This window comes from Limulus polyphemus, unplaced genomic scaffold (genome assembly GCF_000517525.1).
Source record: "Limulus polyphemus unplaced genomic scaffold, Limulus_polyphemus-2.1.2 Scaffold172, whole genome shotgun sequence".
NCBI classification, from domain to species: domain Eukaryota; kingdom Metazoa; phylum Arthropoda; class Merostomata; order Xiphosura; family Limulidae; genus Limulus; species Limulus polyphemus.
This window is the reverse complement of record NW_013665782.1, coordinates 235,080-257,436: the sequence shown is the minus strand read 5'-3', so window position 1 is coordinate 257,436 and position 22,357 is coordinate 235,080. Positions and strand designations below refer to the sequence as shown.

General features: G+C 32.2%; 1 protein-coding gene across 1 annotated transcript in view; it reads right to left on the bottom strand.

Annotated features, from left to right (window-relative positions):
- LOC111084921 (myelin transcription factor 1-like) overlaps positions 1 to 19,774 on the bottom strand; it is a 65,619-nt gene extending 45,845 nt beyond the window's left edge. The window contains exons 1-2 of the mRNA XM_022381535.1: positions 18,409 to 19,774; positions 2,613 to 2,682 (exon numbers count right to left, since the gene is read on the bottom strand). Of these exons, the coding sequence (XP_022237243.1) occupies positions 2,613 to 2,682; positions 18,409 to 19,774 (1,436 nt within the window). The remainder of the gene's footprint in view (positions 1 to 2,612; positions 2,683 to 18,408) is intronic.
- Positions 19,775 to 22,357: the final 2,583 nt, after the last annotated feature.

The following is a 22,357-nucleotide window of genomic DNA, read 5'->3' as shown; positions in this document are numbered from 1 at the left end:
ATTTATAATCAGTCACAAGAACGTCAACTCTGAATCACTTGAAAAAAACACGGGGGTGCTTAACTTTTTTCCAGGTGTATATATATGTAGGGGAATCAAACCATTTACATTAATGGATTAAGTTAAACAAGTATTATGTTACAGATTCTGATATAAATAACCCCTTGCTAGTTAGTAAACATTTTCATGAACTTATTACAAAGAGAAACACATATGGTTTTAAATTTCCTTTCAGTATATTGCAATTCCCAATAAGATACTTAGAGGGCATATTAGTTGGCAACTATTTAAGTTGGATAGTGGATAGAAGACTTTTTTGAATGTTACTTAAGTACTTTTAGGTATTATTGAATACTTAATAGATAAAGTTTAATATTTTACGTCGGGAGAATTATAAAGATAGAATATATAAAAGGCTACGCTGCGTTAGTTTTTATGCTTATATTTGTCTATGTATTTGTGACGTTAACGTTGATATAATATTTAATTTAACATGATCAAGATTTCTCATTCTTATGGCATATGTACAGAAAAGTGCATTAGCTCGTACAGCGGCTAAATTAACAGCAAAAGTATCGCTATCTATATATTATATGTATTTCCGCAGGGTCCCCGAAAGTATTCTTTTTCAAGAGTAAATAAAATCAAAATTAAGGGTAACAAAAATTTTTATTTCTTTCCTTGCCCCCCAATGGCACAGCGGTATGTCTGCGGACTTACAACGCTAGAAACCGGGTTTCGATACCCGTGATGGGCAGAGCACAGATAGCCCATTGTGTAGCTTTGTGCTTAATTACAAACAAACAATTTCTTTGCTTTAGAAGTTCATATCTCATGCTGTGTTGTAGCCTACAGACTGCATAATTCATCTCGTGACTTATGGCATGCGCACGTTTACTGACGTCACGACAGTACAAATTACAACGTTAAGCGTCACTTATGTGACGTCATGTTAGTGTCTACTGACAGACAACACACTATTCAGCTCCACAGTCCAGCACTTCAACCCAAAAAAACAGTTATAAATGTTTGGATCATTACATTCAAGAATAACAAGTATAAATTAGTCTGATTTTGCTAATGTATTTAAGTATTCAAGAAAAAATACCTGGCTACAGATCAAAACTTAAATTGAAATACAGTTTATTTGTTTGTTATTAAAGGACTGCTTCTTGTAATTGTAGAAATTGATAAAAACGTCAAGTTCAAATGGTAAAACGACTTTTATATGAGTTACCTTTGCAATAAAACATTATACCAATAACCAAAAATTTCAAATAACTAACTGCAAATAGGCTATTATTTGGGAATATAAATTGAATTAAGGTGCAGCTGTTACACTGAAGAATTAAATATCCTTAATGTGTATTCAAATGTAGGTATTGTAGATGCATCTTTTGGTGAACAATGTAAAGATATTAAATTGAAAAACTAAACATCGTTAAACTGTATCCAAGTGTAGGTCTTACTGATACATCTTTTGGTGAACAATATGAACCTACTAATTAGATAGGACTTTTAAGCTGCAAGTCTAAGTCAAAGGGGGTGTTTAGATATATTTAGGTTTTATATGAATTTGTCGATAAAAATGATTACTAAATAATATTATATTTAATAAAAGTCCTATTATTTGTTGGTTAAATTTCACAGTGTTCTTTCTTCTGCTTATCATCTAACACTAATACTGATTATATGATGAACTAACGTTTGTGTGTGTAAAGGTTTTTGTGAGTGTTATATTAAACTCTGCTACAATAGCTTAAATGAAAAATGACTTAAACACGAATTCATTAGTAAATATAATTAAGTATTAGCATAGAAATGTATATCTTAAAAAAATTGGAATTTTGATATAGCAAAAGAAAGATAACAAGTTATTTCTTTCACATTACCACGAAAAAAAGGGTTACTTTAAAGTAAAACTAATTTTACTAGATCTATAAAGAAATATCCATGATAGAAAACATCTATATGTAATTATAATTGGTATCAATAATTATCATTCAAAATAAACTTCCAGTGTAGTCTGTCAAATTAAAAGAAATAGATAGTGGTTCCTTTTAGTGTTGAAATAATACTTAAATTGATCGACTGAAAATAAAATTGGATTAAATACTAATTCTCTTACAGTATCGAAGTTGAGACTTGAACACAGTAAAGATACATTTAAAAATAATAACCAACTATTAATTTGATCAGTTGAGAACCCGAAAGAAAAATTTACACGTAATTAAAAGGAGCCGGCCTGACTTTCAGACAAATGAAAACAAAGACTGTGAATGTGAATCGCCTAAATAATTCAAAAATACAAAATATTTTTTCAAATTTTGCTGCATACTAAAATGATAATTATTTGCTATGTATATTATAACTTGGAGTATTCCAATTTTTTTTATTCCAGGCAGAGGATAGGGTTAAGATCTAGTTTTACAATATGAAAAATATATAAATGGTCGATAACTTGATATTGTAACTACTTACAGTACAGACGACATTAGTCAAAGAACACCAAAATAATATCTTAGACTACTGTTCCCAACACATAATGTAAAGTTAATTACATTGTAGATACTGTAAAACGTAATCTTGTTTTTAATTAAATATATTTTTACCTATACTGCTGCGACAATAGTCCTACTGCATGTTCCACAATGTCATGTTTTGAACTATTACCTTGATCCTCTGCAAAAACAAAAAACAAGATATACGTTAAAATGTTTATTAGAAGTAATATCGTTGGATTACAAGTACGAAAAATAGATAAGTATAATTATTAAATACCAACATACACAATAACAGGTTTCAATACGTCAAATATATTTTTGTTTAAACTTGAAACGTTCTAAGTTGATATTAGTGGGTGTTGAAGTGTTGACCTAAAGTGCGGAAAAGTCTTGAAAGGATATTGGAAAGTAATTAGTCTTGTGTGTTGTATAGCACAATATTTGCAAGTCGAGAGGCAAGTTTCTATGAAATGATGTATAATCTTTCGCGAGACTGTAGTATTTAATGTACTGTTATGTTACAGACGGAGTCAATTGGATTTGTCATTGTTAACTCTTTTAATCCATAGATTCTTTCAAAAACTAAATAACTCAACAATGTCCAAATGTGGCCAAAGTTTTGCCTTCAAAAATTTAAAGAAGGTATAATATAGACTCAGTTTAATTACTATCCCTTAGATATATGCCGAGATTAGTCTTTCCGTACAATCTGTACAAATGCTGTATATTAAGCTATTAAGTATGGTGTTTTTTCTTTATTTCACCTTAACAATTGAATAAATATCATATTCTATTATATATCTGGTTTACCTTGCAAGTTTTGCAGTCTATATACATCTACGGGTAACGAGGTCGAAATCCGTCACCAAACATGTTCGCCTTTTCGGCCATGGGAGCGTTATAATGTGACGGTTAATCCCACTACTGTGCCTCCTAGCGGTATGTCTGCAGACTTATATTACTAGAAACTGGTTTTCGATATCCGTGGTGAGCAGAACACAGATAGCCCTTTGTGTAGCTCTGTGTTTAATAACAAACAACAACTCACTATTGTTTATAAAGAGTATCCCAATAATTAACGGTGGGTGGTGTTGACGAACTGCCTTCTCTCTAGTCTATCACTTCAAAATTAGAAACGTCTAGCACAGGTAACCCTCGAGTAGCTTTGCACGAAACTCAACAAACCAATAAATAATTACAGAATACACAAATATTAAGGTTTACAGTTTTGAAACTAAGTGTCAATTAAAAAAAAGGCCATAATTACTCGTGAAAAAAATAAAATCTAGAAACATTCATATTTAGCCTAAGAAAAAAGTCTACTAAGTGATCATATCAGTTCTCACACCAGTCCTTAAGTACGGTCTACTAAAAGGTCGGTGATTAGAATCTTTTATATAAAGCCCCTACTCTGTTTTACTACATTATTCAGTTTTCCACTCATTGTTTCAAAGTTTTAGTAGATACCATCAAGTCAAGGTTTAGCCACTTTCGTTTCCTTTTTTGTTAAAAAAGCAAAATCTCAACAAAATAACACACAGTGAAGTACTCAATAAAATAAAGGAGACGTATAACACACAGTGAAGTACTCAATAAAATAAAGGAGACGTATGACACACAGTGAAGTACTCAATAAAATAAAATAGACGTATAACACACAGTGAAGTACTCAATAAAATAAAGGAGACGTATAACACACAGTGAAGTACTTTTGTTTCTTAAATTTTGTGCAAAGCTACTCGAAGCCTATCTGCTTTAGCCGTCCATACTTTTCAAGTGATAAACTAGAGGGAAGGCAGTTAGTTAACCCCACCCACCGCCTACGCTTGAGATATCATTGTTATATTGAATAGAGATATTTGACGGTCGCTCTTACAACGCACCCACAGACCCAAAGCGTATGCTTATTTCTATTATTTTATTTCTTTGTGGTAACGGGATGCAAACCACAGAACTTCATATCCACAGATAGGCACACTAATTATTTGGATGCGCTCGATACCTCTGACATGAAAACATTGTTAGTAAAGATAAATACACCAGATTTTACTGGGACAAACCTTTTATTATGTCGGCGTTTCGTTTTGTAGCTTCTCCAGAATTCTAAAACACCACAGAGGTAGTTTTAAACAACTAACGAATAACCGAAAGTTTCAAAATCAGCAATAAAGAAGGTTGATAATGTTATATTAAAGCGACTTTGTACGAGGGTGACAGTTTCTTACTTGACGTTTCAACAATTTGATCACAAAGAAATCCATAGAATGGTATCTCTTGGAATAGCATGAATACCCATTTCATGAGGTATTCAACAGTTGAATGAGAGGTATGAATAAAAGCCTTATATATATATTGATGAACCCTGATCCTTCTTGATTATGTAGTGCACTGATGTATGGGGCACATAAACAAATGGCTTTTGCCACTGACTTTTGTGCTCTTGGATTCTCACTTGTTACACGACTGTGGTACATTGGTTGTAGGTCTCTTTCTGGATAGTTTTGTTACCCCAAGTTGATCCATATTCCTTTTGTTTCTGATGCCATTAAGTATAAACGATATCCACCGTCTTGGAAATTTTAAATCCCCAATCTTTATTATCTTAGTGTATTTTGGGACGGAAAGGACTGTTACATACCCTTCCCAAAAGCGATCAAGTTTCAGTGGCATAATATTACCTAAGAATCGCCAAACAATGTAAAACATTATTTCTGATACAATCCGTCCACAGCAAATTTATATCAGCCATGGATGTCACATATATTGCAGATTGGAGTATTCAAATTCAATTTCAATTTAACATAATCAAACCTATGCGTCAAACAGTATAAGATATTTTAAAAATAAAAGTGGTTCAAATCATTGTCAAAGTAGAACCATCTGGTCAGTGTTTCGCTCAACAACTTTCATCGATGATTTGAAGGATCAAGGAAAATTTTCAATAGAACTTATGAAATCAACTTAAATAAAATTGAATTTAACCACTGTAAATGCTTATCATATTGGAAATGATTGTTAACTGTTCAAAAATCATAAAGAGATTTATGACCTAGGGATGATGTGAAATGGAATGTAGGTTTACAAATTTCTGATAAAAATTTTAAAAATTGCTCTTTTTATCTGCTATAGTTGTGAATGAGTCTAAAAGTGTAGGCATTTGCTAAGTAAAGTATCTTGAAATGTGAAATCAATGTTTTATGAGTTAATTTAGGAAGTGGTAAAACCGGATTAAGCACTTTTGTCGAGCGTTGCAAGTACAATGACGTCAATATAACACAATCAGAAAGTAAGCCACAGCTCATCTCAGAGCTCCTACGTTTAGGAAATTTAAAATTCTACTGAATGCATGAAAATTAACAGTAAACAGTTTAAAATTTGAATATCTACAGCTTCTTGTGGAGTTGATGTTAAATCTATTTCTAGTTCTTAAAAACCATTATCTATATAACACATATTACAAAGAATGGTAGACATTGATTACAGAAATGTCATGGGGATTAACCTAAACTTAACATTCATTTAATGAAGATACTGTTGAGTCAACAAAGTCTTGAATACTTATGTATGGATATAAAGCAGGAACATCATAACTTTCAGAAAAGGAATTGGGTTTGTATTGGAAATCATAGTTCTAAATATACGAAATAGAATAAATTGTAACTGAGGCTAGAGAAATATTTTTCACAATCACGATATTTTTTCAGTTAGGATCTACAAGCATACACAGTGGATCTAATGACTATCTGAAACTTATGATTCTTAAGTAAAACATCAAATACAGGAGTTTTCTTTGACAATATTATAAGAAAGCAGGTATCTTGGAGTTGCAACACGCAAAAGGTAACATGACACTACCAGTGTTTCTTAGATTTTGTTGGTGGAGCTGGAACATAAGTTTTCACAAGTACTGTAGTGGTTGATATGTTCAAAAATCTTTTCTGGGAATAGTCAGACATCCATTCACATTTATCCTCTATTTTGTTTAAAGGGTTAATTTACAGTTAGTCAAATTGTACAGATCAGAAAAGTATAACGGTTTAACACAGTAATAAAAATTATGAACAAGCATTTTTAAATCAAAGACAAAAGAAAAGTTTAGAGGTACCTTCTTGATTCCTGTCAAAGACATAAAAACACATTTAAGTAGAATTATTTCTGTTGTTTTTATTAAGAACAAAGCTACACAAAGGGCTATCTGGGCTCTTATCACCATGGGTATCGAAACCCGGCTTCTAGCATTATAAGTCCGCAGATATACCACTGTGCCACTGGAGAACAAAATTATTTCAGACGTAAATAATCCTACAATTAAGTCAAGTATTTCTGTTGCAATTAAATGTACAAAAATAACCTAATGTGTCATCGGAATTTAGCAAATATATCAAAGTCGACTAACATTTAGTTGTATTCAGTTCTCTGTCTCTTTAAAGGAGTTTCTATTGGAAGATTACGCTCATGTGTCTCAGGATGAAAGAAATCCATTTTGAGGTTAATTCCGTGTATGAAAGTTGTTGTGATAACTCTCTCTCTCTTTCTTTTTGTTTTTACTTCTACTTCATATATATCATTGGAAAATGGTATTTATGTTTTCGATTCTGCTTCACTTTCGAGGACATTCTGTGGAGAGGTCTGGCATGGCCTGATGGTTAGGACGCTCGACTGTGAGTCATAAGTATGAAACTCATCACCAAACATGCTCGCCTTTTCAATTCCACTATTCATTGGTAAAGAAAAGCCCAAGAGTTTGCGTTGATTAGCTACCTTTCCTCTAGTCTATCAGGGACGGCTAACGCAGATAGCCCTCGAGTAGCTTTGCCTAAAATTCGACAAAAACAAATAAACAAGCATTCTGGGAAGGCAGACACCACTTGGGAGATCCTCCCTTGATCTTTGATATTTACGTACGTGACTAATTAGTTGAAATATTTTTTATCATCAAAAATGAAAACATGACTACTTAGAAGATGTATTACGCTTCAAAAGCCGGTGTTTTCTTTTAAAATTCGAGACTACAAATTAGAACCACTTACACTTTCAGACGCTTAATGGGGGGAACAAAATTATAATCCAGTTTATTTTGTAAAGTTAGGTTTCTTGTAGTTTACAAAAGGTCCAGTTAATTATGTAAATTAATTTATAAGTACTCGGAACGGGGGAGGGGGAGTGATTTTTGGTAATTATTTTGGTTTCTCCTAATTTAATAGTAGTGATTTGAAATAGTTAATAAGTATGTAAGGTGTGCTCAACACCAATGAAATTGAAACAATTTAAATACACCAAGGTGTATTATTGATTGCAAAATATGCAACAGAAGTAGATTATAAAGTTTTGTCACCATTTCGAAGTTCCTGAAACACATTTATTAAGAAAAGTATCTTCAGGAAAAATACCGAGACTCTACTCACCATAAGGTAAGACTAATTTTGGAATACTAAATTGTAAAGTTAAGTGAAATATATTAAGTTAAGTTAATATATTAAAAATTAATAATAAACTTTGCGGTTAGAATTATGAGGCATATATAATCTGTTCTCGTAATGCTACTACCATTACTACAAGTACTTGGACTAAGACTGGATCTTGATGAATGCTACTTAATTACACAAGTATTTCACAATTTTCGTTTTCATTATCATTCCACTTGCTCAGAAATGTTTATATATTCTTTCGCTCCATAACGATTTTATGAATACAAAACACCCAACTAGTATAATTATCTTACAAGAAACAGAAATGAACGATATTAATAAACCAGATATGCACAGAACATAGTATGTATTCATAAACATCAGTAATCACGATCAGTTCTGCTGATATTTCTGTCTATTTTTTATTTATGACAAATTCAAATACCTTTGTTTATTTGTTTAATTTCGCGCAAAGATACTGGAGGACTTTCTCTGCTAGTCGTTCCTAATTTTGAATTGATAGATTAGAGGGAAGGCAGCTAGTAAACATCACCTACTTCAGCGTCTTGGGTTACTTTTTATTAACGAATAGTGGGATTGCCCATCACATTATAATGCCCCCACGGCTTAAAGAGTGAGCGTGTTCGGTGACGAGCTTCGATCCCGCGACCCAACGGTTGCGAGTCAAAGTGCCCTACCACGAGACCTGACAGGTACGTTATAAGGGCACTTTACCTTTTTTATAATTTACTTTTACTTTCCAGTTTCAAACCTGATGCAATTGTTGTGTATCAATTCAAAATAATGACACTACCAAACATACCAAATTTTAATAAGACAGTTGTTTAAGCCCATTTCATTAGAGCACAACGTCAATCAAATACAGAAGAACATGAGAACCATCCTCCCATCCTCTACTCAGAAGATCAAGATGCTGAAGGTTGAAAAAAAATTGCGAGAAAAAACTCTTTATTAAAACTCGCAAAATGTAAAGTCTTGCGGTATAATGCAATGTAACCCATCCCCCATGTAAATACACTGCAAAAAAAACGTCAAAGTTTGAATTTTGCAAAATTGTGTTGATTTTAACATGTAATTTTTCGAATACGTTATTGCGAAACAATTAAATAATTGAAAGTAGCTGAATACGTTAAAATGTTTTAATGCATACTTTTAAAGCGCAAAAATAGCTAGAAAGGTGTTCAGCACATATGACTGAATCGGTATCTTTATTACTCAAACATATTTAATTCAAAGAGATTAATGCGTAACACATAGTAGAAAAAAGCATTTACTAACTTAATCACTCAAGCATAGCCTGAAATAAGCTTCCTTTATGGAGACATAATCATGTTAAAAATCCCTTATAGGCACAATTTGAAGCACGCTAAAACTTTAAGCAGCTTTATTCCCGAAGGAATTGGTAATTAACAATTGAAAATTTCATTTTCCATTTAGCCATGTTCCCTAAGGATACATATGAATTATTTTGCAATAAAAGTAATATAGTTATTGCTACTTAACTTAAATTATTAAGAGGTTTTTAAAACATAAGTTAATTTAAAGAAGTAATGCATTATTTTTGCAGATTTTACTAGCAATTGGTTTACTGTATATTTAAAAGTGAACCTAACGAAATGACACGTATTGATGAAAGGAAGAATGAATTCACTTTCCTTCACTTTCTGCCCGGCATGACCAGGTGGTCAGGGCGCTCGACTCGCAATCTGCGGGTTGCAGGTTCGAATCCCCGTTTCACCAAACATGCTCGCCCTTTCAGCCGTGGGTGCGTTATAATGCGACCGTCAATCCCACTGTTCGTTGGTAAAAGAGTAGTCCAAGTTGCGGTGGGTGGTGGTGACTAGTTGCCTTCCCTCTAGTCTTTCACTGCTAAATTAGGGACGGATAGTGCAGATAGTTCTCGTGTAGCTTTGCACGAAATTCATAACAAACCAAACCTACGCTTGCCCCCCAGTGACTAAAACACTAATAACTGGATTTCGATAGCCGTGGTGAATACGTCACAGACAGCCCATTGTTTAACTTTGTGTTAACAACAAATAAATAACCTTATGTTTTCTAACAACAGATCTAAGAGGTTGGATTCAATTGAATAATTTTACATTAAAATCATGCACAGTTTCAGGGAAACTGAGAGCCATTAAAGTTCTTCAGGGTTAAACCATATGATCTTTTCTGTACTAATAATCTTATATTCTTAAAAAAATTATCTCAGCTCTTCTACAACAGCATTTTATTACAAATTCTTCCAATTAGACACCAACATTTTCTAGATTGATCTAATCACCCAAACGTCGGGCGAAATAAATGGCTTATTTTCTTCAATAAAGACATTTTTGATAAATAATACCAAATTATCACGTGCGTATACAAAAGAAAGTCTTGCAAAACTGTTTTCAGCCTTAACTAAAATAACTTCAACTGTTTCTCGAAAAACAATGATTATATTGAAGTGTGTGTTTCTGGGCGTAGTCTAGAAGTCAGCGTGCTAGGCTGCGGATTTCGAAGGTCCAAGGCTAAATCCCGCGATATGCCGCTAAACGCATTCCGCACTGCCTTATAAAACTGACAGTACTCCGCTGTCTGATTGCCTCCCTCTGGACAGCGTTTCAAAATTCAGGATGCTATACATGAACGTTGAGGTCCATGATCTCGATGTTTAGCCGAGATATCGCATAAGTACCGTTTAAGTTGAAAATACCAATAAAGATATCTGAAGTGCGTGTATGTTGATTATTAGTTGTTTACTTTCCGGTTAAAGAAATGGGTCAATATCATATATTAAGTTTAAAACAGGTATTAACTGTACAATTAAAGCAACATTTTCTAAGCAATGACTTTATTGATAAGATAATGTCTTAACTGGCAAAAATAACATTATGCTCTACAATTAAAGCCTAACGTCCTTAAACAACAATCCCGAGGCTAACAAGGAATCAATGTTATGTCACGATCTCAACAAGTGTTTTATGTTAAATACAGATACTGGTTGGATAAGGGCGTTACGTCCGAATCATCATCACTATTTGACAAAGCGATAAGAACAATCTATTTTCAAGGGCTTCGGTAACGATTTCTTGTTGCTTGCGATAGGTAGAAACTTAGAAGTTTGGTCTTAATATATACGACAAACGCTAATGCATATAGGAGGCATAATCATTCATTGACCAAAAATTGCTTCCAATCGCAAGCAAATGTCAATTAAAGCCTTCGTTTCTAAATATTAATAATTATCGTTAATTTCCAGGTGTAATGTATTGTCAATTTTCCTGTATCTGATAGTTATTGTACCGTTTTTTATTAGCCCTTTCTACTAGAAATCTTGCACTGCTGAACCATCTACGGATATAGTAAACTTTTGATCGGGAACTGACCAATAACTGTATTATCAACATACTTGTAAACACGTAAAACGCGAACGATATGGAAATTATATTTGTTGTATAAAGTGCCATCTAACGATCATATATTTTTGACGTTCACTATCAACATACAAAAGTGCATCACAGGAGCAATAATAAAATGTAACGTGCCGTAACTGGTTAATTCTTAGTCGTAATCCTCGATTAACAGTTTCACTTCTCCTTTCATTTTTAAAAGCTCTAAATAGTTCTATGAAATATATGGTTTGTCGGAAAAAGTTACAGATTCAATACCAGAATGGTAAGGAATTGTTAATTTGGAAAGGACACTTTTTCTGCCTTTCCATTTTTTCTCTGCCCCTATGTTGTGTTATTTAACTGTTGGCTACTGAAACTTCGGAGTGATACCCATTTTTAAATCAACATTCTCTTTTCAAACGTACTCACAAACAAATTATATATATATACATGTTTACAAACGATTCTCTAGCAACTACATCATAATTTATAACTATAATGAAACAGTGGCTACTATATCATAGCTAACAGCTGTAATGAAGCATATTACATGGCATGAAATTATTTTACCCGTTCTTGACTAATATTTAGCAACGCATGTTTTCGTCTGAAAATCAATTTATTATATTCTTATTTAAATTTCCTCTCCCTAAATTATCTTTTCCTAGTAAATTTAAGAAATTATTATAAAAAAATATAAATGACTTTTTTCTACTGAAAAAAATAATAATAGAGCGAGTCAACAACAAATTATTCTAACTGAAATTAAACTTGTATCCAAAATACTTCTAAAGATTACTTCAGCTTGAAATAAATCCGTATATTTTTATACCTATCAGTGTAGTATTTATAAGTTATTCTAAACTCCTCCAAATGAATCTATGGTCAAGTTTTCCGGTTTTTGTAACGTTACAAGTAGCATTTCCGTTAATCTCTTGCCCCCCAATGGTATGTCTGCAGACTTACAATGCTAGAAACCGGGTTTCGATACCCGTGGTGGGCAGAGCCCATTGTGTAGCTTTGTGCTTAATTCCAAACAAACAAACCGTTAATCTCAACGCTACTGCCAACTTACCTCCATCTACAGTCAGTGCACGAACACTGGCCTCCAATAATATTTTGAGCCTTTGTAACTCGGGAGACAAGTAATGATTCATAATGTAAGAAAGTACAACTTAAAACTTAGGTGAAAACTTTTAAACCTCTAGTCTAACTACAAGCTACAACTAACTATGCAGAGCTGAACAAGGAGATGAAATCTCCAAGCTTCACCATCCCTATCTGAAAGGACTGTAGGGCGACCAACCAGGGTTAATCTTTTCCCTGTATTATAGATACATAGATTTCGTTGGACAAGCGCGGCTCCTGACAATAATGCACAGACACATACAAATGCATATGTTCACAAACATACACACGGTACAGCTAAAAGCACTATGACGTTCATCAGAGCCACCATAGCAACCTACAACGCTAGGCTTATGCAGATTACCGTAATTAAACATTAAATTGGAGACTTAATAACTTGGTAATTCCATTAGGGGTTATGCGTGGATAATCAATGTGAATGTGAAATAACGGATTGATTTCAGACTCACCGCTACTAACTTGCTAGTGGAAGGTCATATCGAAAATTCTACATATGGCTTTATACGGTTTCAACCAACAAGAAATATAATCCTTTTATTTTATAGGTATTATAAATACATTACAATTCATTTGATATGTATTATGTTATATGGTCATAAGTCTAACGACAAATACTACATATTTTAAAACTATGGTATAGTTTATAGTTTGACAAGAAACAAACAACATCAACAAAGCTTCCTTCAAATTCACCTCATGTTCTTCATCTACAAGGACTCTGATACTGTCAAATAACATGCTATTATTTTCATTTATTGTGTAGATATATTTACGTAAAATTACCAGAAAATGAAGTGATATTTACTCTCTTAAAAGTTTTTGTTTATACTTTAGAGCTAACCATCGTCATCGTTTGCTATTAACCACAGAGATACACAATGGGGTGTCAATGCTTTGCCAATCGCTGGTATCGAAACCCAACTTTTAGCGTTATAAACCCTAAAATTTATGACTAATCCACCAGAGACAGTTGCTAACCGAAACATAAAACTAATTACTTATAAGTTTATGCCACCAATAAGTTTGGACTGCAACGTATTTCATTTAATTTTGAGTTTCAAGTAATTTCTGTGTTTCAATACAGAACCTCTCTTGACTTTTGAAATTATATACAAAAGAGTTTGTTTTTATTCAATGGTAATTTATTAGATTTTATGCTACATTGAAACTGTATAGTTGTATGACATCCAACGGGAATAAAGACATTTGGAGTAAGATGTCTTTGCAACTTTATAACGCTTGAATGTTTATAGTATTTTAAGGCACTCAGTAAATATTTAGATAGTACATATAAAATTGGTAATCTAGATTAATGAGTAGGCTCATAAATGTATGTATTTAGTTTACTTATTTTTATAGTATTTGTGTTTCAATTTTATAATCCGGTTCCTTATAGTATAACTAAGAAGAAAAATTATTGAAGTGATTGAGTAAAATAAAAGTTATATAAGTAATTGAAATCTAATGTACAAAAAGTCACTTGTTCTTTAACTTCAGAAAGTGTATGAAATGTAGTATAATGTTGCGATAATAAAGTGCATAGATACTTTGAAATATTAATATTGTGTATATTCTATGACAAGAACAGAGATTTTTTTAATGCGCAAAATAAAATCAATTTTCTACATTTCAAATATAAACAAAATAATCCATATTACTAATTAAAGATGTTCGAGCACTGATTGCAGTAAAGTTCTAGAATGAATTCATGTCAAGAATTTTGACATCTCTTTATAAACGGGCGAGGGTTGGCCCTGTTTTAGAGCTCTGGATTTTGGAGCTGGCGAGCTATGTTCAAATCCTGTAATATTATAAGATATTTCCCGCACTTGAAGCTATAGATGTGTTATAAGTGTCAGTCAATCCTTTAGCGTGAATGGTGGATGGTAGGGTGTTGCTGACTGGCTGCTTTCCATACGGTCAATTGGTCAAAATCAGGGATGGCAGTAGATAGCCTTAGTAGTTTTGCCATAAATAAATAAAAGATACAAATACTATTTTAAAAACAAGGTTTTCGGCTTAAATAAAGTCATAGAAATGACGATAAAAGGTTTTGTTGTCATTGTTGTAACACTATGTAAAGTTTCTGGGTCGAGGATTTCAGTGTTTGGAGCTAAATGGCTAATGTGACAAAGATTAATTATCTTCTACAGTAGCTTTCAGAGATCCATATGTAATCCTCCAGATGGCTTAGAGAAAAGCCTAAGGGCTTATAACGCTAAAAATTGGTTTTCGATACCTACGGTAGGCAGAGCACAGATAGCCCACTTTGTGCTTAACAGCAAACAAAACCATTTTTGGTTGAATATTTATAATCTCAAAGGGTCCCACTGATTCAAATAAGATATTAGTGTACAAGATAGTAGAGAATTAAAATACATTTAAAAAAGTAAACTAGCTTACAACGTTAACAATATTATTAGAATCTCTGACTATTTATATACTGTTCAGTTTAATCATAAAAAGTAACATAGGAAAAACATTTTTAGCGGAGAAGAAAATTAGAAATATAAGATAAATATATAGAAAACGTGTAAGCTGAACTTAACTTTACAGTGAAATGAGGAAGTATGAATAAAACCTGAAAATATCATGCGCTAAACCACATGATGAACTCAACTTTGATATCACAGATTAGAACATATGTGGTCTAAGAAATTTTGTTGTTCAAACATATCCAAAAATGTGCTTCTTCTGCACATATATTGTTCAAGAGAACAGGTTGTATTGCGTAATTTAGGAAATATACTAGTTACACGTACGTACCGCCTCCGTGAGTAAACATGGTGCACACCACCTCCAGCAATCGATATTATCTTTAACGAACTTGTATTTGTAATTTATGACATCTCCTTTCGCAAATGAATTTCTTCTCATTAAACAGTATAACTTCCAGTCAGGTTCATTAGACATAATCGATACATATTCATAACGCCTCACACATAAAATGGAAGGGATGGACAAAAACATGATAAAGAAGTTTTGGATTCCATGATGACTCGATTATTATTAACTGCTGTTATACATGTGATGATTTTGTATTCTTATTTGATAAGAGCGCCGCTAGTAACTGCATGAAATTATTTCGCTCTTATTTATTCGCATGAAGTTTATTTCAAAAGTAACATAATATTCGTGCAAACCTTAACGGTTTAAGCTGAAATCCATGAAATATTATTATTTTGAAATGACTAGCTTTTAAATCCTAATGTTAACTTCTGACTCTAGTCATTAATCCATTGCTTTACTATTTGTTTCTTAGAATTTTGACTCATTTCTAGTATTTTTTTGTGAATGATGAACAACTTGTAATACATAATGCAAAAATATTTTATTTTGTATATGATCATAAGACAATAAGTTCAGATAATGGTTTTTATATACTCAGATTGATTAAGAGCAACTCTTCGAATAGATTCGACGACATGGTTAAACAACACTTCAGGTACTCTGTTTTTCAATTTTCTCTATTTAATTACAAGTCTCCCGGTGGGACAGCGGTAAGTCTATGTATTTGCAACGCTATAAGTCGAGGTTCGATTCGTTGCGATGGACACAGCTGATAGCTCAGTGTGGCTTTGCCTCAAAACAAAATGTAATTACAATAAGTATGTAAAGTTGCTCCTAGCTGAACGACTGTACTTCTTTATTTATATGGAACTCACTGTCCTTTTCCTTTTATTTATCATATAAATGTTTATTGTTTCTTAATTACCTAATGCAATTAATTGTTCTCAATACAATAATGACATTCATAGCAGCACTTTTACCTCACAGAAAGTTTACAGAATATTTCTTTGGGGCTTAATATTGTCAGGGTTCTATAACCAATAGTAATCATCTTCGTAACAAACACTTTTTGAAAACAAGATGGAGCATAAATTATTGATACAAACAAATCGTGAGTAGATACCGACTATTGTAAAAAAATCACTTCTTGAAATTTAGCGAAAACATAATGAAAATATTTAAGTTCAGTTGCAAAAAAAAACATTTTTAGGAAGACGTGAGAAATAAAACGTATGTAAATCTGATTTAGTAACTAGAATTAAAGCTCATAGATGTGGTTTATGTAAGTCACAGTTTTACTGCAGTTAGATTTTACGAGACTGTCTTATTTCATCTAGACGTTAAATACATACGAATATATATTTTAGCTACAGGTTGTGTTTCAAAATGTCCTCATCCATAAACTTCAAAGTATATTTTTTATCTTAAGAAGTTCGATTTACTTAATAAAAGCAGTTGAAAAAATAGACCATTTATTGAGATAGAGAGTTATTTTGATTTACATATATATGATAGTCATATATATTATTTTAAATGATAAAGTTTCGCTAACTTGTTGAACAAACAAGTAATGATAGCTCCAGCATTCTTTTATTTCCTAAATACTGTACACAAATTTGTAGTTCTTGTTAGCGACAATAGTTTATACTGGAAATTATCTGAAGTATTGTTTTCTTTTCTACTTTCTAGTCCTAACGCCTTCTTTAAAATGAGTGGCTAAAAGTCAACTTAAACAGTGTTAGTTGTTTGATCTAAAGTTAATCAGATACATTAAATGCACGCATGCTAGTGAAGAAAGTAGCCGATCTTCATATATGAGAGACTAATTAATAAAAATAATAATAACGTATCAAAATAAATACAGAAAGGGAATTGGTAATAACTTTTGAGCATATTAGCTACCATATATAAATACGAAAATATACCCTACTGGCAAAAATTCCCAACAATCTTAGGGTTAAAAGTAATGTTACAAATGTTGGAGGAGAGAGCCATAGCAAGGTTCTCAACAAGTTCAGGATTAAAAATAATGTTATAAAGGAAGGAGGTTAAAGTTGTAGCGCACTATTAAATAAAAGGCATACTCGTTCTACCTGCAGAATTAAACGTCGCGTCCGTTTGGCGTCGGCTTCCTTATTCTGCTGCCTACTTTCTCGCTCAGTTGATTTGTAATTCGCGACATTAAGTTGGTCAAATTGAAATGCCTGCTAAGCTAGAACCGTTTGTCAGATTACTTCTACATTTAAACTCGACCTTATCGAAATTGATTCAGTCAGTTTCTCACAATAACTTGTGACACAAGACAGACAGACACATGGACAACTTTACTTTATATATGAATAGTATATATGCAATTATAATTAAAATACATTTAAAGCCTAGAACCAATATAAAACTACGCCTAGTTAATCAAATAAAGATATGTTCAAATAAGCTTTCATTTAATATTAGTAGTCGATATAACAATGGTCTATTCACGTTAAGTTAGGCCTAAAATTAAACTTAAAATAAAAAAATTGGTAAAATGGTGTATTACATTTAACCACAAAACATCGTTCTAACAGAAGGTAACTAAATTTATTAAAACATTATACACTTAAACGTAAATGTGAGAATCTTAAAAAGTTATGATTAAATTTCAACTGTGAATCCCATTTGCTTTACTATCGAAAGGCATAGATAGGATCGTAAGATAAAGCTATAGGGTATTTTACAAATAAAAGTTATCTTTACTAAAAACAATATTTAGCAAAAAAATTATAAAAAAATGTAACAACATTCAGCCAACTTTAATAGCTTCTGTTGGTGAGAAGACTACCAACATAAATATATTATTTAAAATTATTAGACATTCACTTACTTCACAGATAAAACATTTGGTATTTTTAGAGTTGCATGTTAAACATTTAATCTCAGAATAGTTAGGTAAAATAACGAACTGGGAATATGGCTGTATATAAAGTGTTAAAATATAAATTTCTATAATATTACAAAATATTTTTCGGTATTTATTTAACCATGTTTATACGAAAAATAATACACAATCCTCATGCATACCTAAAATATATTATTTGTAGAAAATATTTTATTAATACGTATATATTTTTCATTATAAAAATGTATAGGTAGTTATTTTTTTAATACAGATCACCTTACCTTTTGGATGATTATCTAAAGATACGGGATCATCTGGTGAAAACGAATAGAATGATATTTTTGGAGATGAAGACCAACATAATTCTGCTTGAGTTAAATTAGAAGATATAGAACCAATTGCTGATGAACATGTACTTATCTCTTTGGAAAAATGACTGTCTTCTATCAGTAGTGGACAGTGGTCGTCAGGAATAAGGTGCAAGTAGCTTTCTTTATTGTTTTCTTTACTGGGTTTATTCAGTGCGGCTGTCTCCAGGAAACTATTGTATTTTCTATAAAACTTTGCATCATCAGCATATTTTTGTTCATGTTCCAGGTCAATGTCAGTCATATTTTGTTTATCTAAAGTACATCGTTTTAAGATCTTGTGCCCAAACGAACTATTACAGAAAGGTTTTACTCCTGTGTCCAGATGTTTATTGTTGCCATATGTTAAGTTCAGACTGTTCTCTTCATAAAGCTGAGCTGAAGAACTGGAAATAATCTTCGAATTTGATATTTTACTGCCACGCTTTGTAGAAGCTGGTTTGTCTTTGAAGCAAAGACTTTCGTTTCTAAGATTCTCGAAGATACAAGGTTCCTTACTTTGAAAATGAAGTTTTTCGTCATTAAACCCCAAATCTCCAAGGTCTTCTTCTTTCACTAGCGACTCCCCAACGTACGAGTGAATACAAGCACACTCATTCTCAGTCTGTAAACAATTTTCAACATCAGTAACGTTTTCTTTTCCACTCTTTAAAAGTGAATTCTGAAGAGAAATATCAGGATCTTCGAGAGATAGAAATGTTGGTGTTTGAATAAAATCTGAATTTGAGCTCAAAGGGTAAACATTGTTTATCTTAACAACAGAATCCACTTCTCTGTCTCTAATTCCTTTAAACCCTGTTTCAGCACATGTTGTTGGGGAGTGTGTACTTGATCGCTCGCTACTACAGCAAGAATTTGAAGAAAAACTCAAAGAAATAACTTCTTTCCACGAACTATTATGATGAATCCATTTCGTACTTTCTTTAGACTCGTCTTTCTTTTCAAACAAGTTTTCAAACATTGGATTGTCATCTGCCTCATCATCTTGAAGTTCATCAATATTTCCAGAAAGGCTCTTAAGAGCAGCCTCTGCTTCTTCTATTCTTCTTGTAAATTCATCAGTATCAGAGAACTTTCTCGGTTCTTCTTCTGATTGCTGGTTTTTCTCTTCCGTATAAGTACAGTCCCCTTCAACAACTTTCTCGTTAGAAATGAATTTACATTGTATTTCTTCTAGAAGTTTAAAATCGTTTCTTTGCTCTATTATGTTTTGATATTTTCTTTTCTTGATCCTTTTTGATTTCTCCACTTGAGTTTTATCATTGACAGAAGCTCTCATGTTTTGGTTACTAGTTAAATGGACATCCTTTAAGGAGTACACGTTTTAAGTTCAGCCCTTGTAAATTTCATTAACACTGATCAAAGCACTAGTCAAATTCATCATCACATTGCTATTTCCTTTACTTCTCACTTTATATATTTATATGTGTATATACTCTTATGACAGGTTTCAGTATTTGCAACCTAACTAACTTACAACCATATTATTTTCGCTCTGAAAGATTTGTAGATATTGAAAGATCAGGTTTTTTTCGCCCAAAATAAAAATTCATCAATGTCTTATACAGTTTCAATTTTGTCAACGACAGTAATACATCTGAAATATACACACGCAAGTGTAGAAATGTATATATATACATATGATTATGGTTTCTTATATAAATGACTTCCCATCCATTTCTTCTGTACGAGAAAGATTAGATTCTTTTGCTGACAAACTTCGGTTACTTCTTCGGAAATCTAAATATAAAGCAAAATAATTATTGTAGCATATATAAAAATAGTGACTACAAAAACATTATCAGGCTTAAAAAATTTCAAACACAATTCTATATAACAGATGATATACTACAGTGTTTCCCAAAGTGGGAGCCGCGGCCCCTATGGAGGCCGTAAAGCTTTTTTCTGGGGGCCCGCCAAAAAATGAGCCGAAACAAAGATGCTGAATTAATTTCAATTTTAAATAAACAATAAGTCAATTAAAATTATGTTGAATAAATTAATTGATACATTATGTCGAAAGGAGATGTTATTGTTTTTACTACGGCACTGTTTTTCAATCACTATGTTAAAGTTATAGGTTGGGGGGGGGGGGCTCAAGCTTTTTTATTCACACTAAGGGAACCTCAGACTAAACAGAGTTTGGGAACCACTGATATATTAGATTCCCTTATAGTGATATCAGTTTGACAGCTTTCAAATGATTTTGTAATATTTTAGACTATTTTGTTCATTTTAACTTTGGTGCTAAAAACAGCTTAAAACCTACCTAATTTGACGCTTAACAACAAGAAATACATTTAGGATTAATTTACACACAAGGGGCGCGTAAACAGCGGCAAAAAGAGATTAGTTACATTGTGTGTAGAATCAAATTTTAATTAGACGTATACAAAGAGCTTTAATACTGTTTTTAATACAAAAATAAACAAACTCTATAAACTGACTTTCCTACGGAACTAATTTTTCAACAAATTGCTAACCCAAAACAGATTAGCAATTCACTTCTTTCTAAACGTTGAATCGATATAGTGCACAGAATAGGTTAAAACTAAGTAGTTATAGTCGCTCCTCTTGTACCCCTTATGATAGTCGCTCGAAATGACCCAAACTAGTTAGGTTTTGTCTTTATTTTTAAACCTCTTTTACTCCAATACAGTTTTACTCATGTATTTCAAAGTTTTATTGAATTCCCATTAACTTATCTTTTGTAAGTTTTGCACAGATGTAAAAGTGATAAGAAAACAGAGCGATGGTGCTACATTGAAAAATTATTCGATTTTTTGGGGGTGGAGAGAAGGAAGGACTTATAAACAATACGAGACTAAATCATATAAAATTCAGTCATCAGACACTGAGAGGATTAAAATATTGAAATTAAACGTATAATTAAAGAACTATTATCGCACATAATATAAATGACACCAATAATTTATACATATATTCAAACTTCTCTCATACAAACACACTCCTTAGTACCTACGAACCTACTCAAATTTTAATTTTTTTTCATTAATTACTAGACCCGCATTTTAAATCAACATTTACATTTGAATCTTGAATAATTACAACAAATTATATCTTTATCTCCAGACCACGTCTTAATTTTCTGCTGCTAAGTACAACGTTTCTCTCACTTGAGACTGTCTAACTTTAACTTTCTTCTGCTAAGAACGGAGTTTTTAAAGGCTTTGTTTTGTGGCTATATGTTAATCTTCTTCTGTTCTATATGGTGCCTTTTAAAGTTCTATACTGAGGCTATTTCTTTTCTCTATCAAATGCGGTGTTGTTGTTATTTGAATTCTGTATTGATACAGTCTCTAAACTTTATCCTGTCAAAAAATGATACCACGTATGGTTCCGTCTTGAAACTATACCTTAACGTTATTCTGATAAAAAATATGCTTCTTTAAAACTATTTTGCAACCAAGTCTAATTACTTCTCCTTATCAAATATGATGTACCTTAATGTTTCTTTTATGTTTGTTTGTTGTTAAGCACAAAGCTACACAATGGCTTAGCTATACTATCCCCACCGCGAGTGTTGAAACCCAATTTTTAGCATTATAAGCCCTCAGACTTACCGCTGAGCCCTAAGAAGACTGTAGATATTAACTTATATAATACTTTTTCAAATCAGATAGATCTTCCGTCGCTCAGTCCTGAAACCTATCTATATATATCACTTTTCAAAATAAAAGTCAAGTTCGTGTGTAAAGGAACAGAAAACTGTAATGATGTTATTCGTATTTAATTGTCTGTATTCATTCATCAGTAAAATAGTACAAATAGTACATAAAAAAGTACACATGCTTCTTTCTATTTTCAAGAACTTTTTGAATTTTTTAAACAAAAAAAAACA